The sequence below is a fragment of the Neomonachus schauinslandi genome, chromosome 3, assembly GCF_002201575.2.
Source record: "Neomonachus schauinslandi chromosome 3, ASM220157v2, whole genome shotgun sequence".
NCBI lineage: Eukaryota > Metazoa > Chordata > Mammalia > Carnivora > Phocidae > Neomonachus > Neomonachus schauinslandi.
The window spans coordinates 98125817-98149321 of NC_058405.1; the positions used below are offsets into that span (position 1 = coordinate 98125817).

The window sequence follows — 23505 nt, forward strand, 5'->3', positions numbered from 1 at the left end:
GCAAAGTCCGAAAGGGGAGGAGGGCCCACAGCCAGCCCCCATAGTCTCTGTGTCATCACCTAACTTTACAGGCTACGGGCTACAGGGCAATGATGGGCTCCCACTGGTTCAGTGGGTCAAGGCTATGTCTGCAAGTCAAATCAGAAACTCTACACCCATGCATTTTGCTTTGCATGAAAGCTGTATTACTGCAAAGTTGTAGGACATAGTACTAACTTCATTTTAGAAGTTTGAATTCTACCTCAAAAGAAGCAGAGTAGCTCACTCTTAAAGGAGCTTTGGAATGAATGAAACGGCACAAAATGCCAATAACATGCATTAATTTAACCTTAGTCAATTCATATGTTCATTTCCTGAATTTTTACATGGAGAGCTTTGTATAATAGTGGTCTAGCTGCATGGAGGGGAGAAAATGCTCTTAACAAACCTCCCACACCCCCCCAACCGTCCTGGGAACCTGTCTATGTTGAGCACCTCCAGTCAGACACTTAACTGAGCACCCACTATGAGGTGGGATCTGTGCTATGTTCCGCGGACACATAGATAGAACCTGGCCCTTAGGAAGCTCAAATCTAATAGGAAAACAGACCTTTAAGAAATAAGTCAGGGCCTCATCTAAATGGTTTTGTCGGGATTCATTTCATCATCTTCTTATTTCTGTCCATCTAGAAGGCACACCCCTCTTAGGTAGGAACTAACCTATAAGCATTATCTAGGTTTCCTCACTGGCCTAGGTAAGAATAAGACTTCAACACTCCTGTCATTTAAAGGAATGAGCCTCTTTCCAATAGTCTCTTTAATATGTAACTATCTTTCCCATTAGGATATAGTTATATTACTTCAAGCCTAAACCCCTCATGCTATAATTCATGTTCCCTTACCTTCTTTTTTGACTCATCAAGGAAGATGAACATTTAATAATTCCACTAATTTGAAGACCATCTTAGTTTCCTGTTTTCTTGGATCCACAGGTTTGATTTAAAATTAACTACGCAGTGTGCATAATTCTCCTCTGTGTCTGTCCTAATCACAGAAGTCTGAAAACTGTACATAGCAGACCCTCAGAAATATCTGCCAAGACAACGTGCATTTTAGTCAGGGTTTGGCCAGCCCTGAGTAAGACTGAGGAATGCCGAAAGATAGTATCTGCTTTCAAGTCAACATTCCAGAACAGCATCTCTCATTGTAACAGCAGTCTTCCAGTGAACCCCTTGAGAGACTAAGAACCATACGTTGACAGACATATCTCTTTAGCTCTTCTTCCTGATCTAGGGTCACACAAGTTCATCAGCACACTACAAGTTTTCAACTTGAATGAATGAATGAATGAAAGAAAGAAAAAAAGAAAGAAAGAAAGAAAGAAAGAAAGAAAGAAAGAAAGAAAGAAAGAAAGAAAAAGAAACAGGGAGTTCCCCTCTCACTATAATGACCCTTCTTACATAAAATTTTCTTTAATATTTGAGAGAAATTGTCATGGCCTATATTTTTTTTATCAAGTATACCTATATTAATTCTCTTTTACCTTCTTCCACATCTTTGTTAAGGTCCAACCATTCACTCTTGCATGGAATTTGCAAAAGAAGCAATTCCACCAAACTCTTGTTGAGAATGAAGAAAAAGTCCCTGATCATGTATGATAAACCCTCAAATTACCCAAATGTTAGTTTAAGTAAAGTCAGCTCTCTGAGTACCTCAGGATAAAAGTGCTTTATAGAATTCAGATATTTTCTTGGCTGTAATGTATCTAAAAGCCATACAGCTAGGTCTTTAAACTCGGATGAGGTGACGTGTGCTGCAGAATTTATAGAAACAAAATTCTACAAAGCAATTTGGAAATAATATGTGCTACTGAAAACCAAAATATTGTAAATTATCTTCAGTACTAAATCAAGGAAGCAGCGACTCTCAACCATTACATCGGTAATGCTTTCTGTAGAGAATTCTATCTCCTGTGGGCTTGCAAATATAAACAGAGCTATTAAACAGTTATCACCCAAGGATATGGAAAGTAGACACTAGAAAGTGTTAAGTTCATAATGTTGCTCTATTTTTAAAATTTCATTTAAACTTTTTGTAAAGGCTTTAAAAATCTATGTTTCATTTAAAGATACCTGTGTGCTACAAAACAAAACAGCTATAATAATTCTGAGTTTGGTATTTTTGAAGGTCTTTTTCAAATGAAGCATTCTTTAAATTCAATTAAGGATATAAAAGTATTTATCAAGAATTTATTCCATTAGGCATTCTCAGTGGAATCAAGTTTTTTTTCCTGTAAAAAAACTAGGAAACCAAATACTGAAACATTTTCATGCAAGTAAGTTAAGGAGAGTCCTAAAATGAAGCTAAGAAAAAATAAAAGCAAGATAAATTCAATTATTGTGCCAAGTAGCCACAGAAACATGCAGAAACATAGTCATTCAAGTAAATAAATTATTCTGATTTTGCTCCTAGCTGACACAAATTACTCATTTCCTTGGACTTGATACAAGAAGGCTTCAGAGGAAAAGAAGAAATGCAAACAAAGAGCAAAAAAAAAAAAAAAAAAAAGCACATTACTCATCGTTTGCCAGCCTTGCAGTAACTGGGGTTTACTATCATCCCTCATCCCCCACAGCATTGCAGGAGATGTTCATGAGCCAGACTCTTACATGCTTAAATGATCTCATTCATAGACTTGATTTCTTTTTGTGGGCTCCTGCCACAGTTCTGAATGGTGGCATTGTGACTCGCAACCAATTGCAAAGTGCCTTTAGTTATTTGTTACTAATTAAGTATTGAAGTTTGCAAATGACATACTTTAAAAAGCTAATTCAGGTTTATTTCTAAAATAAGCAGGGGTGATAAAGTATTAACAACTAGTAGGTCCTGAGCATCCACTAACCAGAAAGAACTCTGGCAAAGGGGCTGCCGTTGTCCCAGGTGCTAGATGGTGGGGCGGTCCACAGTACTAGAGAATGAATGTATTAGTGCCGAGGGCACTGAGAAGAAAGAGGCTTGAGAAACCTAAGCTTTTATCAACCAGGAGAGAAGTATCATGACATTTTAATAATCTAGTGCATCTCTCTATTAGGGTGAAATAAAGGGGAATATCATTTTGGATAAGCATATTAGCCTCACCCACATATTTCCTGTTGTGTTTTCTTGAACAGGAAAGGAAGTGGGGTGACATCCTGGAAGTTACACATAATCCATGGCTTTTCTCATCTGTGATCCCAAGAAGTATGCCACATATAAAATATGAAGGCAGGGTTACAACTCGGCCCTTCTGCTCTCACACGCTGGGTTACTCTGCTAGGGCTACCATAACACAAAGCCACAGACCGGGTGACTAAACAACAGAACTTTATTGTCTCAAAGTTCTGGAGGCTAGAAGCCCAAGATCAAGGGGGTCCTCAGGGTTGGTTTCTGGTGAGGACTCTCTTCCTGGCTTGTAGACAGCTACCTTCTCACTGTGTGCTCACATTGCCTTTCTTCTGTGTGCACCTGGAGAGAGAATGAGCCTTGATGTATCTTCCTCTTCCTATAAGGTCACAATCCTGTCGGATTTGGGCCCCCCCCTTATCACCTCATTTAAACCTTATTTACCCTTCTAAAGGCCCTATGGCTTTACAGTCACATTGGAGGTTGGAGTTTTAACATACGAATTTTGGGGAGATACAATTCAGTCTATAACGCACCCCAAGTGAGAGTAAGAGAGATAGAGAGGTCTGCCCCCACATATTCTCTACTCTGACCAATTGAAAGTGAATTCAGAATTATTGGTGGGAACAAACAGTCTTTAAAAGCAGACTTCCACTGTAGAATTATCTGTCCAGGTACTTGTCCTGAGCCAGACCTCACTGAGGCCTGGACTACCATGGCTAAAACCACACCTAATCACTGCCACTGTGTATCCAATTTATTGACCGGAAAATACTCATTGGATAGCAATTATATTCCCAGACCAAGGGGATAGACAAGAAGTATAAGACCCACGTGGTTTGGGAGGTGATGAGTGTATATATGAATCAATCAGTGGATAAGATCAGCTCATTTCCATTTAATCATTGTGAACCAGAGTCTTCATGACAGCCACGTGGAATCTGCACAGGTAGAACAACACCCTACAAACACTACTATGATGATCACTCTCTCATGCCTCTCTGCCATTGTCTCTATGGAAACAAGGATATTCTCCATCACAAAAGCATGACCCAAAGCTGATTGCACCCTGGTACCTTTGGTGCAGGGAGGAATGATGTTAAGTGCAGCTGATTCTTCTTCATTGCACCCAGTTCCAATTGCACTCAAGGGCCCCATTTATTGAACTGTTATGAACAATTGGTCGACAGGATTTTTAGATAAAAATTACAAAACAGTGACCACGGAGTAAAAGGTAAATTAGTGGAAAATCACATGATGTTTTAACTCTAGGAATAGAGAGGCACAGCAGAATATTAGTAAAACCTCCCCAAAATAGAAACCAAGATTACAAGTGAATTAAAGGAGTGTATGAGAGGATGCTGACACAGAATTCTGGTTGGGATACACAAGTGCACAATTCTCCATTCAAGAAAATGGGGAAGATCAAGGGCAGTACGACACACAGAAAGAGTATAAAACTTTGGAAGTACAATATAGAAGTACTTACTTGTTTTATGGCCTTAGCTCTCTGAGCCTCAGTTTACTTTTCTTTAAGTAGGTATGATGCCACTGATTTCACTGGTTAACTGCAAGAATTAAGTAAACACACCCAAACACAAGCACATATAGTCAGAGAATGTCTGTTACAGTGCCTGATAATACACAGTAAAAACACTCCTAAGTATCTGCTGAAGGAACAGATTAACAGTATAATTAGTAGCTATACTTCTGAGGCAAACTTTCAGCTATAACCACCAGCAACAATAACGGCAATTCCATTTTCAGTAAGGCATAAAAATATGAGAATCCCTTCTAAGTCTTTTTGTAGACAGATGAGTAGCAGCCATTTAGTTTAATATAAAATTATTGTCAGAACTACCCTGTAATTTGCCTCCAACAAATGTCCAGATGCCACTACATCGGACCCAAGGTCACCATGGTGGAGCTGACTTGTCTGGTAGCGGACTGACTCGTTCCTATTAGAGCTGACCCAGAGCCAGATGCTTCCATGGAGGCTACTGCTGGCCTTACACTTGCACCAATTTTTAGTATGAAACGTGTCCCCAGATGATAGGCCAGAGGGCAATCACAGCAGTTATCCTTGCTGAATTCTGTTTCCACCTCTTCCACAAGAGCATACTTCCTTCTCTTGGGCAAGTTTTCTGCCAGTTTATCAGAATAGTGTCTCTCTGGCTGAGCATAATAGTATTTGTGTTGTAGAGTTCAGGCAGTAGGCCAGTGCCCCTGCCTTGGATGCTGTTCAAACAAGAATCATCTCCTCCTTTAAGGATGGTTTGAAAAATTGGTTTGTTTGTTTCTTTTTCTTGAATATGTTTTGAGCTTGTGTTAATTCTACAAAGTGAACAGGCAGCTAAAGCCTTTGAAGTTGCTAAATATACTTTGAGAGCAAAAAATAATTTTTGTAAGATGACTAATATTCAGTTTGTATTTTACTTAAATTGTTGTCAATATTTGCAAAGACAAATGTAAAAAGCAATCAAATATATCAAACCAGGTGAGCAAAATTAAAGGGTTTCTTGTAGGAGTTGTAGAATTTAATGTAACAGAGCCCTATCCCAGGCATGAGATGTCAAGCTCTGGGCCATAAGCCCCAGAGGGCTATACTCTGATGCTCCTATAACCCCTCTCTTCCATCAGGTGAGGACTCCTTAGAGTCAAGAGGATGTGCCCATACAAAGTCTGTGCCTCCCCTCTCTCTCATGATGTTCTAGGTACTTGTGAACCAGAAATTTCTTTCCAAATGGCCCTGAGCCTGTTTCCAGGACCAGCACAGCCCTTCACGTGCATCTACATCCCAAGAAGTGGCATCAGACAGGAAGTGTGGACAAGGTAGAGACTTAAAAGCTGGGATGTACTCGGGGTGCATTAAGGCCCCTGGTGGTATGGGAAGATGGGGCTCGGGGTGGGGAGAGAAAGGGAGATGACCAAAAGATTGGGCTGCAGGCTGAGAGTTAGGAACTGGTTGTTTGGTACCACCACAAGCCAGGACAAAACACCAAGATACCAGATAATTTTAAAATTTGGTCTTCCAGGACCTGATAAAGGTATATTCATCAAGGTTAGGAAGTAGAAAATATTTCATTTAGCAGTTTGCTAGCTTGATTTACAACTTTTCCATATTTAGACATATGGAATTTGGCCACCACTTGTACACTTGCCCTAGGCCCCATACATGTGAGGGTTCTACTGAAATTAACTTTTAAAAATTACAGGCATATAAATGAGAGTAATTGGATTAAGTTCTGTTAATTTCTTTAGCAAAACTCAGATTACAGCTAATAATCCACAACAAGAAATATGTTTCTGAGGGTTTTTTTTTTTTAAGATTTTATTTATTTATTTGAGAGAGAGAGAGAGCATGAGCAGGAGGAGAGGAAGGGCCAGAGGGAGAGGGACAAGCAGACTCCCTGCTGAGTGTGGCACCCAAGGCAGGGCTCAATCTCATAACCATGAGATGACCTGAGCCAAAATCAAGAGCCGGACACTTAATTGACTGAGCCATCCAGGCGCCCCTCTTTTTGTTTTTAATGAAAAATTATAAACTTCTACAAAAGTAGAAGTTAAAGTTTAAGAAACTTTCATGTGCCCCATATACAGCTTAATTATAACTAACTCAAGGCCACTGAGGCTTCATCTTTACTCCGGATCCTCCCTCCCAATTATTGAAACCAAATCACATGCTTGTCAGTTTGTATATTTAGAACGTACTCTTTTAAAAATGTACCCATATTTCACCACACTTAAAAACATGAACCAAATCAAATGTTCAGAAAGTACACAAATCTTCCAACCAATCTCAGATTTCCCAATATCTTTTTCTTTTTAAACTGTCTCTTCAAATCACAATCCAAATAAGGTCCCCACAATGTCTCTTGAGACTCTTACCAGGTTTTCTCACATCCTTTTGTCTTTTTTTGTAGTTTATGTGTTGAAGAAACCAGCTTGTTTTTCGTGTAAAATTTTCATAGCTTGGATTTTGCCCAACCTATTTTCATGATGTCTCCCAAAATTGGTCATTAGATCTACAGGCTTGATTAGATTCGAATTCATTTTTTGGCAAGATGTTTTCATAGATGCTGTTGGGTATTTCTATCAGACACATAATAGAAACTATCTCTCTCTGTGATGTTTGCAGCCAATGGTGAGCACTGCTTACCCATTATTTCATAAAGAGTTGCAAAATATATTCTGCTTTATATCATTCTTTTTTCATTTATTAGCTGAAATATCCTATACAGAGAAACTTGCCACCCACCCAACAGCAATTTAGTTACAGTTCTTAAAAGACAGACAGGATAAATGCTTGATTCTTTTCCATTTTTTATCAGTTTTTAAAATAATGGGTTGGTTCCCTAGCATCCTCCAAAATTTGTGTTAGGGTTGTTTTGTATCATGAGGGTGAAAGGATTTCAACATAGTTGATGCATTTCAATACAGTGCAGTCATTATTCTTATTGATGCACAAATGGAGACATTTTTGACTGGTGGAAGCCTTTTCAAATTAGATCATGAGTGATCCAGGATCTTTTAACAAGTGTCTCAGGATAACAATATCAACACTACCTCCAAAAATATGATTACAAAACATAATTACATTTTTGTTTTTTTTTTCCATATAATTGAATTTATTATTTTTCTATTTTTATTTTTATTTGACAAATAACACTGTATTAGTTTTAGGTGTGCAACATACTGTGTTTTTTGCTTTGGATTTTGTGTGAGTGTGTGTGTGTTTGTCATTAATACAATGATATTAATAAACTTCTATGTCTGGAAGTCACTTTAAATGACGTGTGTGTGTGTGTGTCTGTATGTAGTTTTGTCACCAACTAAATTTGCAGTTAGATGTATTTGTTTTGTTGTGTTTTCAAATTTTAGAAAAATTTAAATTAGATGTTATAATTATATTAAATACTCATATATAACTGAGAGTTCTAGAGGGGAGGGGGGTGGGGGGATGGGTTAGCCTGATGATGGGTATTAAAGAGGGCACGTTCTGCATGGAGCACTGGGTGTTATGCACAAACAATGAATCATGGAACACTACATCTAAAACTAATGATGTAATGTATGGGGATTAACATAACATAAAATAAAAAGATAAAAAAATTTTTCATGTATTTCTAAAGTCAAATTCTTAAATATTCAGAGAATTCTAGCAACTATTCTTGTTCAATTTTCTATTTTCTCTGAATATCTATAGCTAACTATTTTTTACAGTTTTACTTCATCCTCCTGAAAAGGTCTCTTTCCATGTATTTTACAGGTGCACATATACACATGTACACAAATCCCACTCATTTCCTTCTTAGATAAATTATAGCATAATAAACATCCACTTTTCTCTACCTGGTACATGTTTCTCTTTCTTCTTGTAACTTGATGATTACATTTATATGGAAATAGGAGAAAAATACTGATTGAAATATTGAAAACGAGGAGGAAATCTAGATGAGTATTTTGGAGTAGTAGTACAGTGGAAAGGATGGTGAACTCCATAAAACACCATATTTGCATCCAGCATTCATTTCAAATTTAACTATAGATCAATTTCTCAAATTGTTAAAGGTTCATTAATCAAGTAATTTTGGAGAAAGACACACTGATATATGAATTTAATTATTATAAAGTCTTGTAAGTTTCAGAGTGAGTTGACTTGAAAACATATGCCTAGAACAACATTTTGTGTCTTATACTAAATGACAGAGAAACTTGTTAGTCATGTAGAACATATCCCAGGCAATTAGTAGACACACATAGGTTCTCAAAGACACTGAAAGAAAAATTTCAGAAAGTAGCATATATCCAAAACACTGACTGTATTTACTTTCTCCAAACACAAAAATTGAAGTAAATACTGACTCTTTGACAATCCTAACATTTATTAATTTTTGTAGTACACAATAGGAAGAGAATATATGTCAAGGGACAAAAAAAACTGAGTTGAATCCTGGTTCAGCTATTTAGCAGCTGTGTGACCTTTCGCAAATCATTTAACTTCATTGGGTTTTATTTCTCTTATTTATAAAATATGGATGCTAATACTTCCTCGTGGAATTGTAAGTGATAATATTACATGTTTAAAGTACCCCCAAGGCCCCCAAAGGGTACAAGGTCAATACCCAGTAAACATTAGCTCATTTTCTCTTTCGTGGATAACAAACAGGAAACCACACAGATTAATGGCTGACAGCCAGGCTGCCTGAGTTCAAATCGCAGCTATGATACATTCAGGCTGTATGGCAATGGGCAAATTATTTAACCCACATGGGCCTCAGTTTTACCATATATAAAAGAGAGATAATAGGAATATCTCTGAAATTAATGATGTACTATATATGTTGGCTAATTGACTTTAAATTAAAAAAAAAAAAAGTCTTCAAAAAATAGGAATATCTTCCATGGAGGGTTGCTTTAAGAATTAAATTCCATATAATATTATGCTTCCTCCATGAGAAAGGGACATTTTTTTGTTTTGTTTCACTGCTATATTCCTGGGACCTAGAATAGTACCTGATACCTGGTAAGTTCTCTTTAAACGTTAATAAAAAACAAATGAGTTTAACATATGTATCTCATATATCTTAGGTTTAAAGGCTCATCGTAGAAGTTTCAAGTGTGCAGCTTTGTTGCATTTCACATCTGAGAGTTCTCTCCTTATGCATTTAGACTTCGTCCTTCTCCTCCCCAGGTTTTATTAAATGATGGATGTTCTCCCCGTCATTGCAACCTCCAAGGTCCTGGCCTTTCCTGAACTGGGCTTTACATGCATTGAGGCAGTAACTACAGCCTTACCACTCTGCTACTCAATTCTTTACTCAAGAAAGACTGCTTAGAAGTCTGGGTCTGCAGAATCTTGAAGCCATTCAAATCTATTACAAAGACCTGTAGGGTATTTCTTGATAACATACCGTGTGCTTTGGTGATTGTTTCTGAAAAGGCAATAGACTTGTAAGCATTATATATGTCATGCATATTGGAAGTATACTAAATATACTACTTCACTGGGGACTCTCTTGACAATAATGTGAATTGCTGAGGGAACAGAAATCAATTCTTCGAGTGTTTTCTGACATCAAAGGTGACCGCTGTGCTTCAGGAAAAGGGTTCAAAGTAAGATTGACTTGCGTGATTGAGATATTCATAAGATCAACCTGCAAAAGTAGGCCAGGCATTCTTTCACTACCAAGATGCAAGGGGATGATGAAGGCCTGAATTCAAACAGCTAGTGTGCAGATAAGGGCCTTAGCAGAACTGAGCGGGAGCCATACACAACTATTAGCAGCTTCTGAAACCCATCACGAATACTCACACCTTTAGACCTATATCTTTATGTTCTTCTGTTCTCTTAACCTAAAACGCCCTTCCTTCAGTTCTGTATTAAATCCTCCTTCACCTCCACATGCTTCAATAGTCATCTCAAATAAATCCCTTTCTGGCTCACAGCTTTTCTTAGGTCATTTTTTTTTCTTCCTTTCTTGCAGCAAAGATGTGATTTCATCTAACGTTATTAGTTTTTTTTTGTTTTGTTTTGTTTTGTTTTCAAGTGTGACTCTTTCTTTACCATAAGTTCCTTAGGGACAGGGGAAATGACTTACTTATTTTGTGTCCCTCCACCTTGCTTAGCACCATCAAAACAATTTTCTCATTTTGTTTTTAATCGTCATACTTCGGTCTCAGAAGTTCCTGCAAAAACTTACTCATTGAGCAACAATATGAGTGGAAATTTTCTGAGTGGAAAATTTTAAAATTGAATAAAAATAAAATAATTTAGAAATCTGAAAATGACTTAGGTAAATAGGATACACCAGAATAGCCAAATGTCATCTATAGCAGGGGCTCAATAAATGGTACCTTAATACAGCAACCATGGCCAATTGGAATTATTTATTATTTCAACATTTACTGAGCACCTACTATATATCAGGTAAGAGCAATAAAAACTTTACAGCCTATTGAGGGAATATATCATATTGAGATCCAAAACCACTAGCAAGAAAAAATACACTTATGTATTTACAGTCTGTATAATAATTGAGGAAAGTGGAATGTTTTTAAAAACATCAGCAAGAATGTGAATCTGGAACTGGGTTTTGTTAGCTAAATGCATACTGTCCAAGCTCACATCAAAGGGGAAATCTGGGTCATCTCAGCTAAATTCAATGACTACGCAGTTCAAGTAATAAATATAATTGTAGTTTGGTGGTAGTCTAGATGTCTGGAAGTACCAATTTAATCACCAGGCCAGCTGGTTTGATAATACAGTATAAAAATATACTAAGAAAGTAGAGGCCATAAAAAAGGCACGGCACTAAAGAGAGACAACTACTGAAATTCCTTTTGAATTCCGAAATGAGAAAAGAGTGGCTACCAAATTCTTTTTTTTTTTAAATTTCATTATGTTATGTTAATCACCATACATTACATCATTAGTTTTTGATGTAGTGTTCCATGATTCATTGTTTGCATATAACACACAGTGCTCCATTCAATATGTGCCCTCTTTAATACCCAAATTCTCCTTTTGACATGATATAATTACATTTACCACTTTGGCCCAAGTTCCTCTTGGGTGCAGTCCCAGTCAAGAGATGATCAAGTTTAAGAAACACTGTCAGTGGCAGAATGTCTAAACTTATGATCAAGGCTGAAATCTAATGAAATACAATTGCTTCTAATATCATTTGAATCTTCATTTTCTATCATTGATCATAAACTACAAAATGAATTAATGAGGGAATAGACAGGATTTGACCGAACACCAGAAGTCCCGTGGTCTAGATTGGGATTCACCTAGCTATGTGATTATGAACAAGTGACTTCATTTTTTGTAAGGTTCAATAGTGATATTTATTAAAATTATGATATCACAACATGCTTTGCTTACCATGCCAAAGGTTAGAGTGAAAACTGAATGACATAATGTAAGGAACAGTTCTGGAAACATTGCAAAATAAAAGAAGTGTAAAACATGATCATTTTTGTGGCCACGTTGTTATCAATAATAATAAAAATGCTGGGCGCCTGGGTGGCTCAGATGGTTAAGCGTCTGCCTTCGGCTCAGGTCATGATCCCAGAGTCCTGGGATCGAGTCCCGCATCGGGCTCCCTGCTCCTTGGGAGCCTGCTTCTCCCTCTGCTTCTCTCTCTCTCTCTGTGTCTCTCATGAATAAATAAATAAAATCTTTAAAAAATAATAATAATAAAAATGCTTATTATAAGATATAACAGCTTGAAATGTTATAGGGACTAAATATGGCAAAATAAATTCATCTTTGTGTTTTGTGAAAATATATCCTGTCACTTGCTGCTACTCCAAATGACAGGTGAAAACCTTTGGTCAGGGGAAATGTACAAAAAATTCTGAAACACAATTTAATGAAAACCACAACACATGTCTTTTGTCAGGAGCCCACAGCTTCAGCACAGCTAATTCCCTGCTCTATTCTTGGGGAAACATTCCTAAAAGCTCCAGGCTGTTGGTTAACAGCAGATGTAGACATTTATAAATAAGAACCATCTTAACGGAATAATTCTCCACAAATTACACAAAGGATCCCAAAGAATAGTTCCAAGTATTTACAACCAGCATTCAGAGACACACTCTGTGGGGATACCATTCATTAAAGGCACTGCTTATAGACTGAAAGGTAATCAAAAAATGATCCTTCCTCCTCCGACTGCTGCATTGCATTTGCCCCATACGCCACCACAGAAACACTAGTATAAATGTTATCTAAGGGTCATAAAACACTCTCTGAAAGTAAATTTTACCCTATGGGAAGTAAACTTTTAATGCACCAAATTCAATTTAGTGCCTTGCAGACAGGAATTCTGCAAAGAATATTCTGAAAAAAAGGCAACTCATCTTTTATAGGTGAGTACTCTATCATAGAAGCCCAGGAATGGGAAATTGGGTCTTCATCCTCCCAGGCCATCATGGTTTCTAACTCTAAGAATGATGACTATTATGAAAGTTTTAAAAGATTCACAGGAATGGCCATTCTACAACCTCTCTTGGAAGCAAACTTCTATCATAAACACACTATCTTTAAAATTCTTCCATGTTTAACCTAAGTGTTCCAATGCTGGCTGCACCTTTCTGTTTCAGTGAAGATACACATTCATTCTCATATTCATTCATTTATTCATTCATTCTTCAACCAACAAATATTTATTGAATGCGTATTATGGCAAAGGTTATTGGTTGTGGTATAAGAAATGTATGGGGATATAAGAAAAGTTCTCCACCCCTTAGGCAACAACAACCTTGATCTCTTCATATAGATCATTATTAAGAGCAGTGTATGGAAACAGATGCCAATTTGCTGGAAATATGGAGAACAGAGGAGCATGTTAAACTGCCCCAAGAATAGCAAACAATAAATTTAAACTGAGAAATTCTGTACGTCAAATGCTCTAGGTTCTTTAATAGGTATTTGAAAGAAAAGCAAGTGATATTTGTTAAAAGAAACCTAAAATACATAACCAATTTTATAACAAACAGCCAAGGCTAAACTAAAGTGTCTGGGGATGTACAGGAAGAGATAACACTAAAAACACAAGGGGGTTATTGTTATAAAGGTAGGATATTAGTTACTTATTGGGGGAAGATGAAGGTTGAGAATGGGAAGAGGCCCCCAGCGGCATTCTGGATAGCTGGTAGAGTTTCTTTCTTGATGTTGGTTACAAGAGTGTTCACCTTAGAATAATTCATTAAGCCAGTTATTTTGTGTGTGTGTGGTTTTCTGTATTTGTGTTTTGTTTTTCAAGAAGCACTTATTAACACGGAATAACACCTATGCCTCGCTAGTGAGAATGCAAAATGGCACAGCTACTTTGAAAAAGTTTGACAGTTTCTTATAAAGTTAAACGTACGCTTCCTATGTGACTCTGTAATGATCCCATTCCTACTTATCTGCCCAAGAGAAATGAAAACGCTGAAATTATAGCATGAAAGTCACAAGTTTACAGCAACGTTATACTCACTCCAACTGGAAGAAACCCATGAGTAGCTGAATGATTAAACAAATAGGTACCTTTATACAATGGAATATTACAGAGCAATAAAAGGGAATGAACCACTGACACATGCAACGAAAAGGATGCATATCAAAAGACACACTGAGTGAAAGAAACCAGACACAGAAAGTGAAATTATTTCTAACTTCAAAATTATATGATTTTCTGAAAAAGGCAAAACTACAGGGAGAGAAATCACATCAGTTGTTGCCAGGGGCTTAGGATATGGAGTTAGAACTGACAACAAAGGGAAATCAGGGAACTTTTCAGGGGCAGGAAAATATTCTATATTTTGATTTGGTTACACGATGGTATACGCTTGTCAAAACTGAACAAACTGTACACCTAAAAAATGGATTTTCTGCAGATCTGACCAAAAAGTATTTATTATTCAGAGTAAGAATGAATTTAGTTTCCAATTTTAAAATAAAATGGATTCTATATCCTGTATTTGTTTTCTTAAAAGAAAAAAGTATGTTGGGGAGGGGAGAGGAACATAGTAAGAGTATAATGGGTAATTTAAAATATATTTAGAAGGAGACTAAATCACTGTTTTTGTTTTGTTGTTTGTTTTTTGTTTTTACTGATGGCTGTTTCTTCAGAGAAATTGTTTAAAAGTGAAAACAATTCTGGATGTCATAAAGTTCTCTCTGTTCAGGCTTTTTCCCAAACCAGTTCAAATAAATCCTAAAGCAGACAATATCAGAGCCAAGAGTGATAATGGTTATGTCCACTGCAGAGGATCGTAGCTTCCTTTTGCCAGTCAAGTTCCTTGGTATTCAATTTTGGCTGTCCTCAACAGAAATATTTCATCTGGGCTTGGCACTTTTCTAATCTTGACTTCTCCACAGTCAAGTAACCAAAATAGACATGGTGAAAGCCCAACCCCACAGAGCTTCACCGTGATCACAGCGTGGAGAGTAAGACCGTTGACCCCACATCCCCAACACAAAAGCCTGGTTGTTAGAACTTCAAGCAGGCCTGGTCACAACAGTTAATTCACTAATGTAATGCACTTCAGTTTAAATACACTGTCTTTTTAAAAACCATAAGAAGCATTATAAAACTATAAACAACTAAACTTCTTTATGTTACAATTGAGCAAACTGAGATCTAAAAAGTTCAAATTACTTTACTGAAGTTATTAAGCTAGTTAAAAGTGGAGCTAGAACGAGGTCCTAGGAAGCCCCATTTAATAGGATGGTGCTCTTTGAAATAAAATTGGAACTATACTCTGTGTTGATACTCTTTTCTCTACCAAGGATAAATAACGGCAATATAACTTCTATGTTTTCTACTCAACAACATATAGCTCTGTTAAGAATTTAGAAAACTTATGACAATGTCATCATGTTTTATGCAGAAACAGAAATACAAAGGAAATAAGCAATGTTCAGCATTAAGTTATCAGTTACTCGGGGAGCTGAAAATGGCATCTTTTTTTTTCCTATTCTCTTATAGTTGGTTTTAGCCTCCCTCTGCTTTGCTTAAGCAAGAGCTTACACACTAGATAAGATATAAACTTCTGACAGCAAAACATGATCCATATTATGTGAACCAGGCATTTTAAAAGATGCTATTTAAAATCTTTTTTTCCATCTGTGTGATTTGAAGAAAATTTACCGTTTCGCCAATGTTGCTTTGCCATCTTAAACTTCTGCTAGATTTTCTCAAAGGAGATGAGAGGCCCCCATTTTTATGAAAAGTCTCAGCTAGAAATATTGCTGATAGTGTGGAAACAGCAACCCCAAATCAATAGAAAATCGCCCTCTATATTCATCAGGAGGAACAAGGCACTCAGGAGAGCCAGCCCCTGTGATAGGTTAAAGCTGACGAGGGTCTGAGATAGGAACAAATGCAGAAGAGGAGAAGAGCTCTGTGCTGTTGACTGTCCGAGGGTCAACTGACAGCTTTTCTCCTCTTGTTATGTTTTACTCCTCCTAAAGATGTAGAGAAAATGTTCTTCGCATGTACCCAACAGACGCAGAGGTAGAAGGGAATACGTTGATAGAACATTTAAGGGGATATTATCCTCTTCAACACACACTTCTATGCCAGGTGCCTAGAGCTTCCAAATGGGCAGCAGAAAATGAACCCTAGGCTTCCATAAAGTGTCTGAGAGCCGATAATGTGAACAACAACCAGTGAACGAGTTAAGCAGTAAAACCATCTCCACTTACATCTCCTTGAAGTTCAGCATGCAGCCAACTGCACTTAAGCATAGCAATCAACCGTGATAGGAGAAGTCCCAGTTACAGTAAGCAAAGAAATAGCTTCAAGGCAGCAGATAACTATGAAGGGAGAGAAGGTCAAAACAGGTGCAGAAAAATCCTGGAGGTAGGGGGAGAAAGCTTAGACTCCACTTGGGTGATTTTTAACTATCCTTGTCTATTATGGGTGACAAAGCTTAATTGTTCCCTTTACTTAAATTTACACTGCATGGTGTAAATACACACACATACACACACATGTGCACACATGCATGCACACACACACACACGGGGAACATTTCAAGGCTGCAGAGAAACAGTAATTGATTTCTGATGATGCTTCGGGTGTGATATGGTTCACCAGCAGTAGATAGTTTATAAAATATGTCTTCTGGGTGGTGAGTCTACCAAGTTGATTCTAATTTAAAGCTTCAAACACACTGTAGCATGGAGCTGTCATATGATAAACATGTGTATTATTATTGCTAGTAGCACTATACAATTAGTGCTCATTTCATCCGGCTTGACTTATGCCTTTGCGTGATAACATACCATTAACAAATATGAAGTCTGACTGTCCCGAATTTGGGCAAAAGTTCCTTTAATTTATAGCTAAGCTATAAATGGGGGGTTTTTGGTTCATATATGCACATAAGTCTTCTCTATCTGGGGTCTACCTTTTTTAAGGACGCATACTGTGTTCTATCTTACTGTACACACAATAAAAATGTTTGCTTGTCTGATAACAGCAGCTTTTGTCAATAATCTACACATTGACAGCACTGTTCCCAAAGGAACCAACTCAAATAGAGGTGCAATTTGTACATGGTTTGCATTACATCAGTAGTCATGTATTGCTTATTTCTTCACAAATCTGGTTCTTCTTAATTATTGTTTTTTTTTAAGATTTTATTTATTTGACAGAGAGAGAGAGAGAGAAAGCACAAGCAGGGGGGAGTGGCAGGCAGAGGGAGAAGGAGGCCCCCTGCTGAGCAGGGAGCCTAATGAGGGACTTGATCCCAGGCCCCTGGGATCATGACCTAAGCTGAAGGCAGATGCTTAACCAACTGAGCCACCCAGGTGCCCCTCTTCTTAATCATTGTTATTCTACCTCAACAGAGCCCACCTGGTTGGAGAGAGTGTTCCTGAAGTGCTTGTCTAGGTGAAACTAACTGAGGCACAAACTCATTCACTCAAGGTAATGACGTTGGGGGTGCCAACACTAATCTTTACATAGGAGGGAAGGCAGTGATACAGCCATACTCACATCATTAGCCTTGGCTGGCTAGGCATGCACAGTTCAAAGGAACAGTTAAAGGGAGGGTAGAGACAGTTACAGAATCATAGAAGGGTGGGGCACAAAGCTATAACCACATACAATATGCCCAGCCATGTGTACCACTCAGACAACAGGTTAAACAATCATTATGACATCTGGAAAGCATCTTCGATTTATAGCACCAAATATCAAGACAAAGAAGCCCTAATGGTACTGCTGCCTGACTCTCAGTACCACCCTACTGAAATGCTCCTTCATGTATGGGAGGGCTTAATTTGGAAGTGCCTTTTCTCTTCTCTATATTTAGATGAAAGGTTGTAAATGGTCTGAATCAAGCTTATTATGGCTGCCTGAATCACCCTCGGTGCAGACCATTTCTGATTTATGAGCTTAGAGCTGATTATGTAATCTCTGGTCACATCTCTGTCTCTCTCTTTTTATTGCCCACATTTTGGACCACTGCTCATCATTACACCCTAGTCAGCGGTCAAGAGGAAGGGGGGGATTATAAATGAAGGTTTGGTGGTGATATAAAAAGAGAACTACTCATTCAAACATTTTTATAGATTTTTATCACCTAAGTGATCCCATTACTCATCACCACAGATAATCACAATGTTCAGGTTTGCCTGGTGCCGTATCACCTCACTGAAACTGCGTAAAATCAAGCCTTGGACTAACTACCCTGCAGCACTCATTCTGACACCTGAACTCCACCTCGCACGTACACCTGACTATCCAGGCTTCTAACTCCGTTATCCACTTTCCCCTCCAAAGCCTCACCTCATCCCTGAATCTGAGACTCCAGAATCTCCTTCCCTACCGTTTAGATGCCTGCATGGTGACAAGCCATCAACTATACCAGGAAAATACTTCTCGCAGCTCTGCCCACACCTCAGCATCTCATGTCTCTGTGCTCCAGGTTCCAAACAGGTATCAGAAAGATGCAACATGTGTCCATCTGGAGGCTCCCATGGACTTGCAGCATAGTGCCTGACTTGAGATCCGTAAGCACTAGAGTTCTACTTACTCATCATCATTAGACATGAAACCAGCATTCCTATTTCATGTACTGTGACATTCAGAAGGCCCTTAACTTGGTAGACGTAAATGACCTTGCAGAATTAGCAACACTTCTGTGAATTAATCCTAATCTGCACAATTTTGGATGACTGTCTATCATATCCTCCAATGACATCTCTGAAGGGGCTTATGGATGTGTTCTAGTATGAGTCTGTGACCAGAGACAATGTTTCTCTCCCTGAGTCGAGGAGATAACAATTACATAGGCTCTTGTACTTTCCTTTTAATCATGTCTGCCAGGAAATCTTAGAACTAAGTCAAATGCTCAATCTCAGAAAACACGGCAGGCCGTGTAAGTACGATTACTTGCCACACTACCCTTTTGTGGCTTTTATTTTCTATTTTCATTTTATTAGTCATATTGTAAAGCTACCTTTTATTGTAAGCCACTTCAAAAACTTTGAAAAGGTGGGTTACTAGCATTATTTTTCAAAGTAAACTCGTCCCATAAACAATATTCAAAGTAAGCCTACATCTCAGGGAGCATCATGTACAAAATGAACTTGTTGACCCAGAGAAAAGGAGAAAATTATGAATATAAAAGTTTTAAATTCAATACAATTATTTGGAATATGGAAATTATTTGAGTATTTAGATGTGGACCATGTCTAAGGCTGATGAGCTATACACATGTTCTATAATATGGAGAATTTTACAAAGACTTAAATTGTAATAACAGGATTGTTTAAATAAACAGAACTAGAAGTATCTTACAAACCAAAGTTTAAAATGCCAAAAGCCATCAAAAATGTTGTAGCGGGCCTACTTAAATTATTGCATAATTATCTTCTTTTAAAAGTTTTTATTTAAATTCCAGTATAGTTAGCAGCCAGTGTAATATTAGTTTCAAGTCTACACTACAATGATTCCACACTTCCATACATCACCCTGTGCTCATCACAAGTGTGCTCCTTATTCCCATCCCCCATTTCACCCATCCCCGCACCCACTGCCCCTCTGGTAACCAGCAGTTTGTTCTCTAGAGTTAAGAGTCTGTTTCTTGGTTTGCCTCTCTCTCTCTCTTTTTCCCCCCCTTGCTCATCTGTTTTGTTTCTTTTTTTGATTTTTTATTTAAATTTTACTTAGTAAACATACAGTGCAATATTGGTTTTTGGGGTAGAATTCAGTAATTCATCACTTACATATTAACACCAAGTGCTCATCATAAAAAATGCCCTCCTTAACCCCCATCACCCATCTACCCCTCTCCCGCCCACCTCCCTCCATCAACCCTCAGTTTGTTCTCTATCATTAAGAGACTCTAATGGTTTATTTCCCTCTCTCCCTTTGTGTAATTACCTTATCTGTGACATATACTTTTTCTTCCACCTTTGCTGATTTACATTAGCTGTCTGGCTACAATTGGACTTGAATTCTTCAGTTCCAATGAAGCTTTACATAAGGAAACTGATTATAGCAGGGGAAATGCAGTATGTAAAACCAACCACTATTTGTTCTACATATAATTATCTTCTCTTTCAGTCTAGGACGTAGCCTTGGCTCTTATGCAACCGAACTCTGTATGGGTGTCATTTGATTTATAGCAGATGACCTGGCATCATATGAAAATAATTTACTGTGCCATGTGTCTCACACCCAGTAAATCAATAGCTTGAATACAGAGACGTCGTAATTAGATAGCGCAAGGGTAGGGCGATCTACATCCTCCTTTCCTGTATCATTAAAAGGGCAAGCATTACAAAGCAGTGTTTGTTTTAGAGCTGCTTCAAAAGTGGTGGGGGAGGTCTATTATTTCAAGTTGGGAGACATAAAGTGAGAGTTACCATCAAACCAAATGAAAAATCGAGCAAAGGTTGTATAAGTAATAGCCTGGGAGGGGTGGGACATGCATTTGTTTAAGTATTGATTGGTGCATTTCTACAGCACCTGTGTATTTATCATGGGCTCAGAGAGTGGAACAGGGTGTTAAATTATGATTCTGAATGCAGGGGGGTCATCCATCCTTTCTACCCTGTTCCTCCAAGAAGACTCTAAACCAAAGTCACAAGCATTCATGGTATTAGTCACAATGAGATAAATCATCTGGAGGCTCAACTTCGGTTTCTCCCTGTGGCATATCCAAAACTTAAGCTATCATTATAAAAGTTTCATAATGAGGAAGCCATATTATCCATCATTGATCTCATCCAAATCCCAATGGTAAATTAAACATAAGATCCACATAGACTGCTTAGAAAAATTTTAGGGCAACTTCTCAAACTTGATTTAGCCTGGGATAGCCTCATGAGGGAGAAAAAAAACAAATAAACAAAGAACCCAAAAATTAATTTCCTGATTTTTCAAATGGTGAAGTGAGATACAGAAATGAAAGTAAATCGTCCTTCCCAGAGTTCCCATATCTGGTCCCAGGACTGGAATAGCAAAAGTTTGTGGGGTTTTTTTACATGGAACTAAATAGCTTTTAAATAATAGGCTGAACCTTCACCTGGACCCACAGTAACTGTAACTGGAAGCTGAAAGATTCTGTGTGGGAATTAAATCTAAGAGCTACTTTTCAGAATGCTCCTTTCAAATTCAAGTTTGGTCTTTTTAAAGGAAAGAAACTCATTGATTTTGATTTTTTTTTAACTATTGGTAAATATTTCCTTTAAGTACTGAGTAAGAGCTTACTGAATGATTAGATTCACATTCTCTGTCTTCCTTAAAATAGAGTTATGATGACCGGTAAAATTTCATCCTCCTGGCTGGCCTTTCACCGGACATCCCTATAGGCCACACAGCCACCACATCTTCCCCGAAAAGTCCCTTGGAAACCCATCAGGGAAGAAAAGACAACCAGATCCAATAAAGTCAAGACTATGTGAGGTTCAAATAGCAAGTTTCAACAAATTTGCCCACATGCCATATCATGGCGTGGCCAGAGGAGAAGGTCTAAGCTATAGGTAAATTAGCTCCTCAAATTCAACAAAAGCTTTCACAATGGAAATTCAAGCACAGGGACTACTGGTGCAGGAAGAGATGCCCCTCCTGAAGCAAGAAACTCAGTTCAGAACGATACCTGGAGAACTGCTGTTGGAGGCCACGCATCTGAATTCTGTTGCACTCAGACTCCAGTGTCACCTCCTGCAACCGCTTCTCACTCTGAAGACGTAAGTGTCTCTCCTCTTCCAATTCATGCATCAGCTTCTCTTGCTATGAAACGCACAAAGGGAATGACTTTTAAGGTGGTGTTTCTTAATTACTATGAGAAAAAAATAATTAGTAATAGCTGTCAGTTACTAAGTGCTAACTTGGACTTTATATATAAGTTAATTTCATCCTCATTACAACCCCATGAAGTAGGTTCTATTATTAACCTCTTATTACAGACAAGAAAACTAAGGATCAGAAGCATCTGAGTAATTTGTCATAAAAACCAGAAGGTAACAGTTTTCAATCCTAGCTGATGTCTCTAATGCTTGAATAATTTTCACTAAACCAGGTGGCTTCTTGTGCAGATATGAAGATCTATGACCCAGTAATACTACCAAATGTATTATAATTTGAGTAATGATGAGTAAGATCATTAGTGCCTGTTCAGAATTATTTCATCTCTTCAATCTCTGGTCTATGCTTTTATTTTTTTTATTTTTTTATTTTTTTAAATTTTATTATGTTATGTTAGTCACCATACAATACATCATCGGTTTTTGATGTGGTGATCCACGATCCATTGTTTTCATATAACACCCAGTGCTCCATGCAGTACGTGCCCTCCTTAATACCCATCACCGGGCTAAACAATCCCCCTCCCCCCTCCCCTCTAAAACCCTGTTTGTCATGGTTCATCTCTCCCTCCAATTCCCCCCCACCCTCATTTTTCCCTTCCTTCTCCTAGTGTCCTCCATGCTATTCCTTATGTTCCACAAATAAGTGAAACCATATGATAATTGACTCTCTGCTTGACTTATTTCACTTAGCATAATCTCCTCCAGTCCCATCCATGTTGATGTAAAAGTTGGGTATTCATCCTTTCTGATGGCTGAATAATATTCCATTGTATATATGGACCACATCTTCTTTATCCACTCGTCTGTTGAAGGGCATCTCGGCTCTTTCCACAGTTTGACTATTGCGGACATTGCTGCTATGAACACTGGGGTGCATAGGGCCCTTCTTTTCACTACATCTGTGTCTTTGGGGTAAATACCCAGGAGTGCAATTGCTGGGTCATAGGGTAACTCTATTTTTAAATTTTTGAGGCACCTCCACACTGTTTTCCAAAGTGGCTGTACCAACTTGCATTCCCACCAACAGTGTAAGAGGGTGTCTCTTTCTCCACCACCTCTCCAACATTTGTTGTTTCCTTCCCTGTCCATTTTTGCCATTCTAACTGGTGTAAGGTGGTATCTCAATGTGGTTTTGATTTGAATTTCCCTGATGGCTAATGATGATGAACATTTTTTCATGTGTCTGTTAGCCATTTGTATGTCTTCTTCAGAGAAGTGTCTTTTCATATCTTCTGCCCACTTTTTGACTTGATTATTTGTTTTTGGGGGGTTGAGTTTGAGAAGTTCTTTATAGATCTTGGATACCAGCCCTTTATCTGTAGTGTCATTTGCAAATATCTTCTCCCATTCTGTGGGTTGCCTCTTTGTTTTGTTGACGGTTTCCTTTGCTGTGCAGAAGCTTTTAATCTTGATGAAGTCCCAAAAGTTCATTTTTGCTTTTGTTTCACTAGCTTTTGGAGATGTATCTTGAAAGAAGTTGCTGTGGGCGATGTCAAAGAGCTTACTGCCTATGTTCTCCTCTAGGATTGTGATGGATT

General features: G+C 38.0%; 1 protein-coding gene across 1 annotated transcript in view; it reads right to left on the reverse strand.

The window, feature by feature from the left end:
- Window positions 1–23505, reverse strand: part of NCKAP5 (NCK associated protein 5) — a 792873-nt gene that overhangs the window by 375187 nt on the left and 394181 nt on the right. Inside the window, exon 4 of the mRNA XM_044913605.1 lies at window positions 21757–21890. Within this exon, the coding sequence (XP_044769540.1) occupies window positions 21757–21890 (134 nt within the window). The remainder of the gene's footprint in view (window positions 1–21756; window positions 21891–23505) is intronic.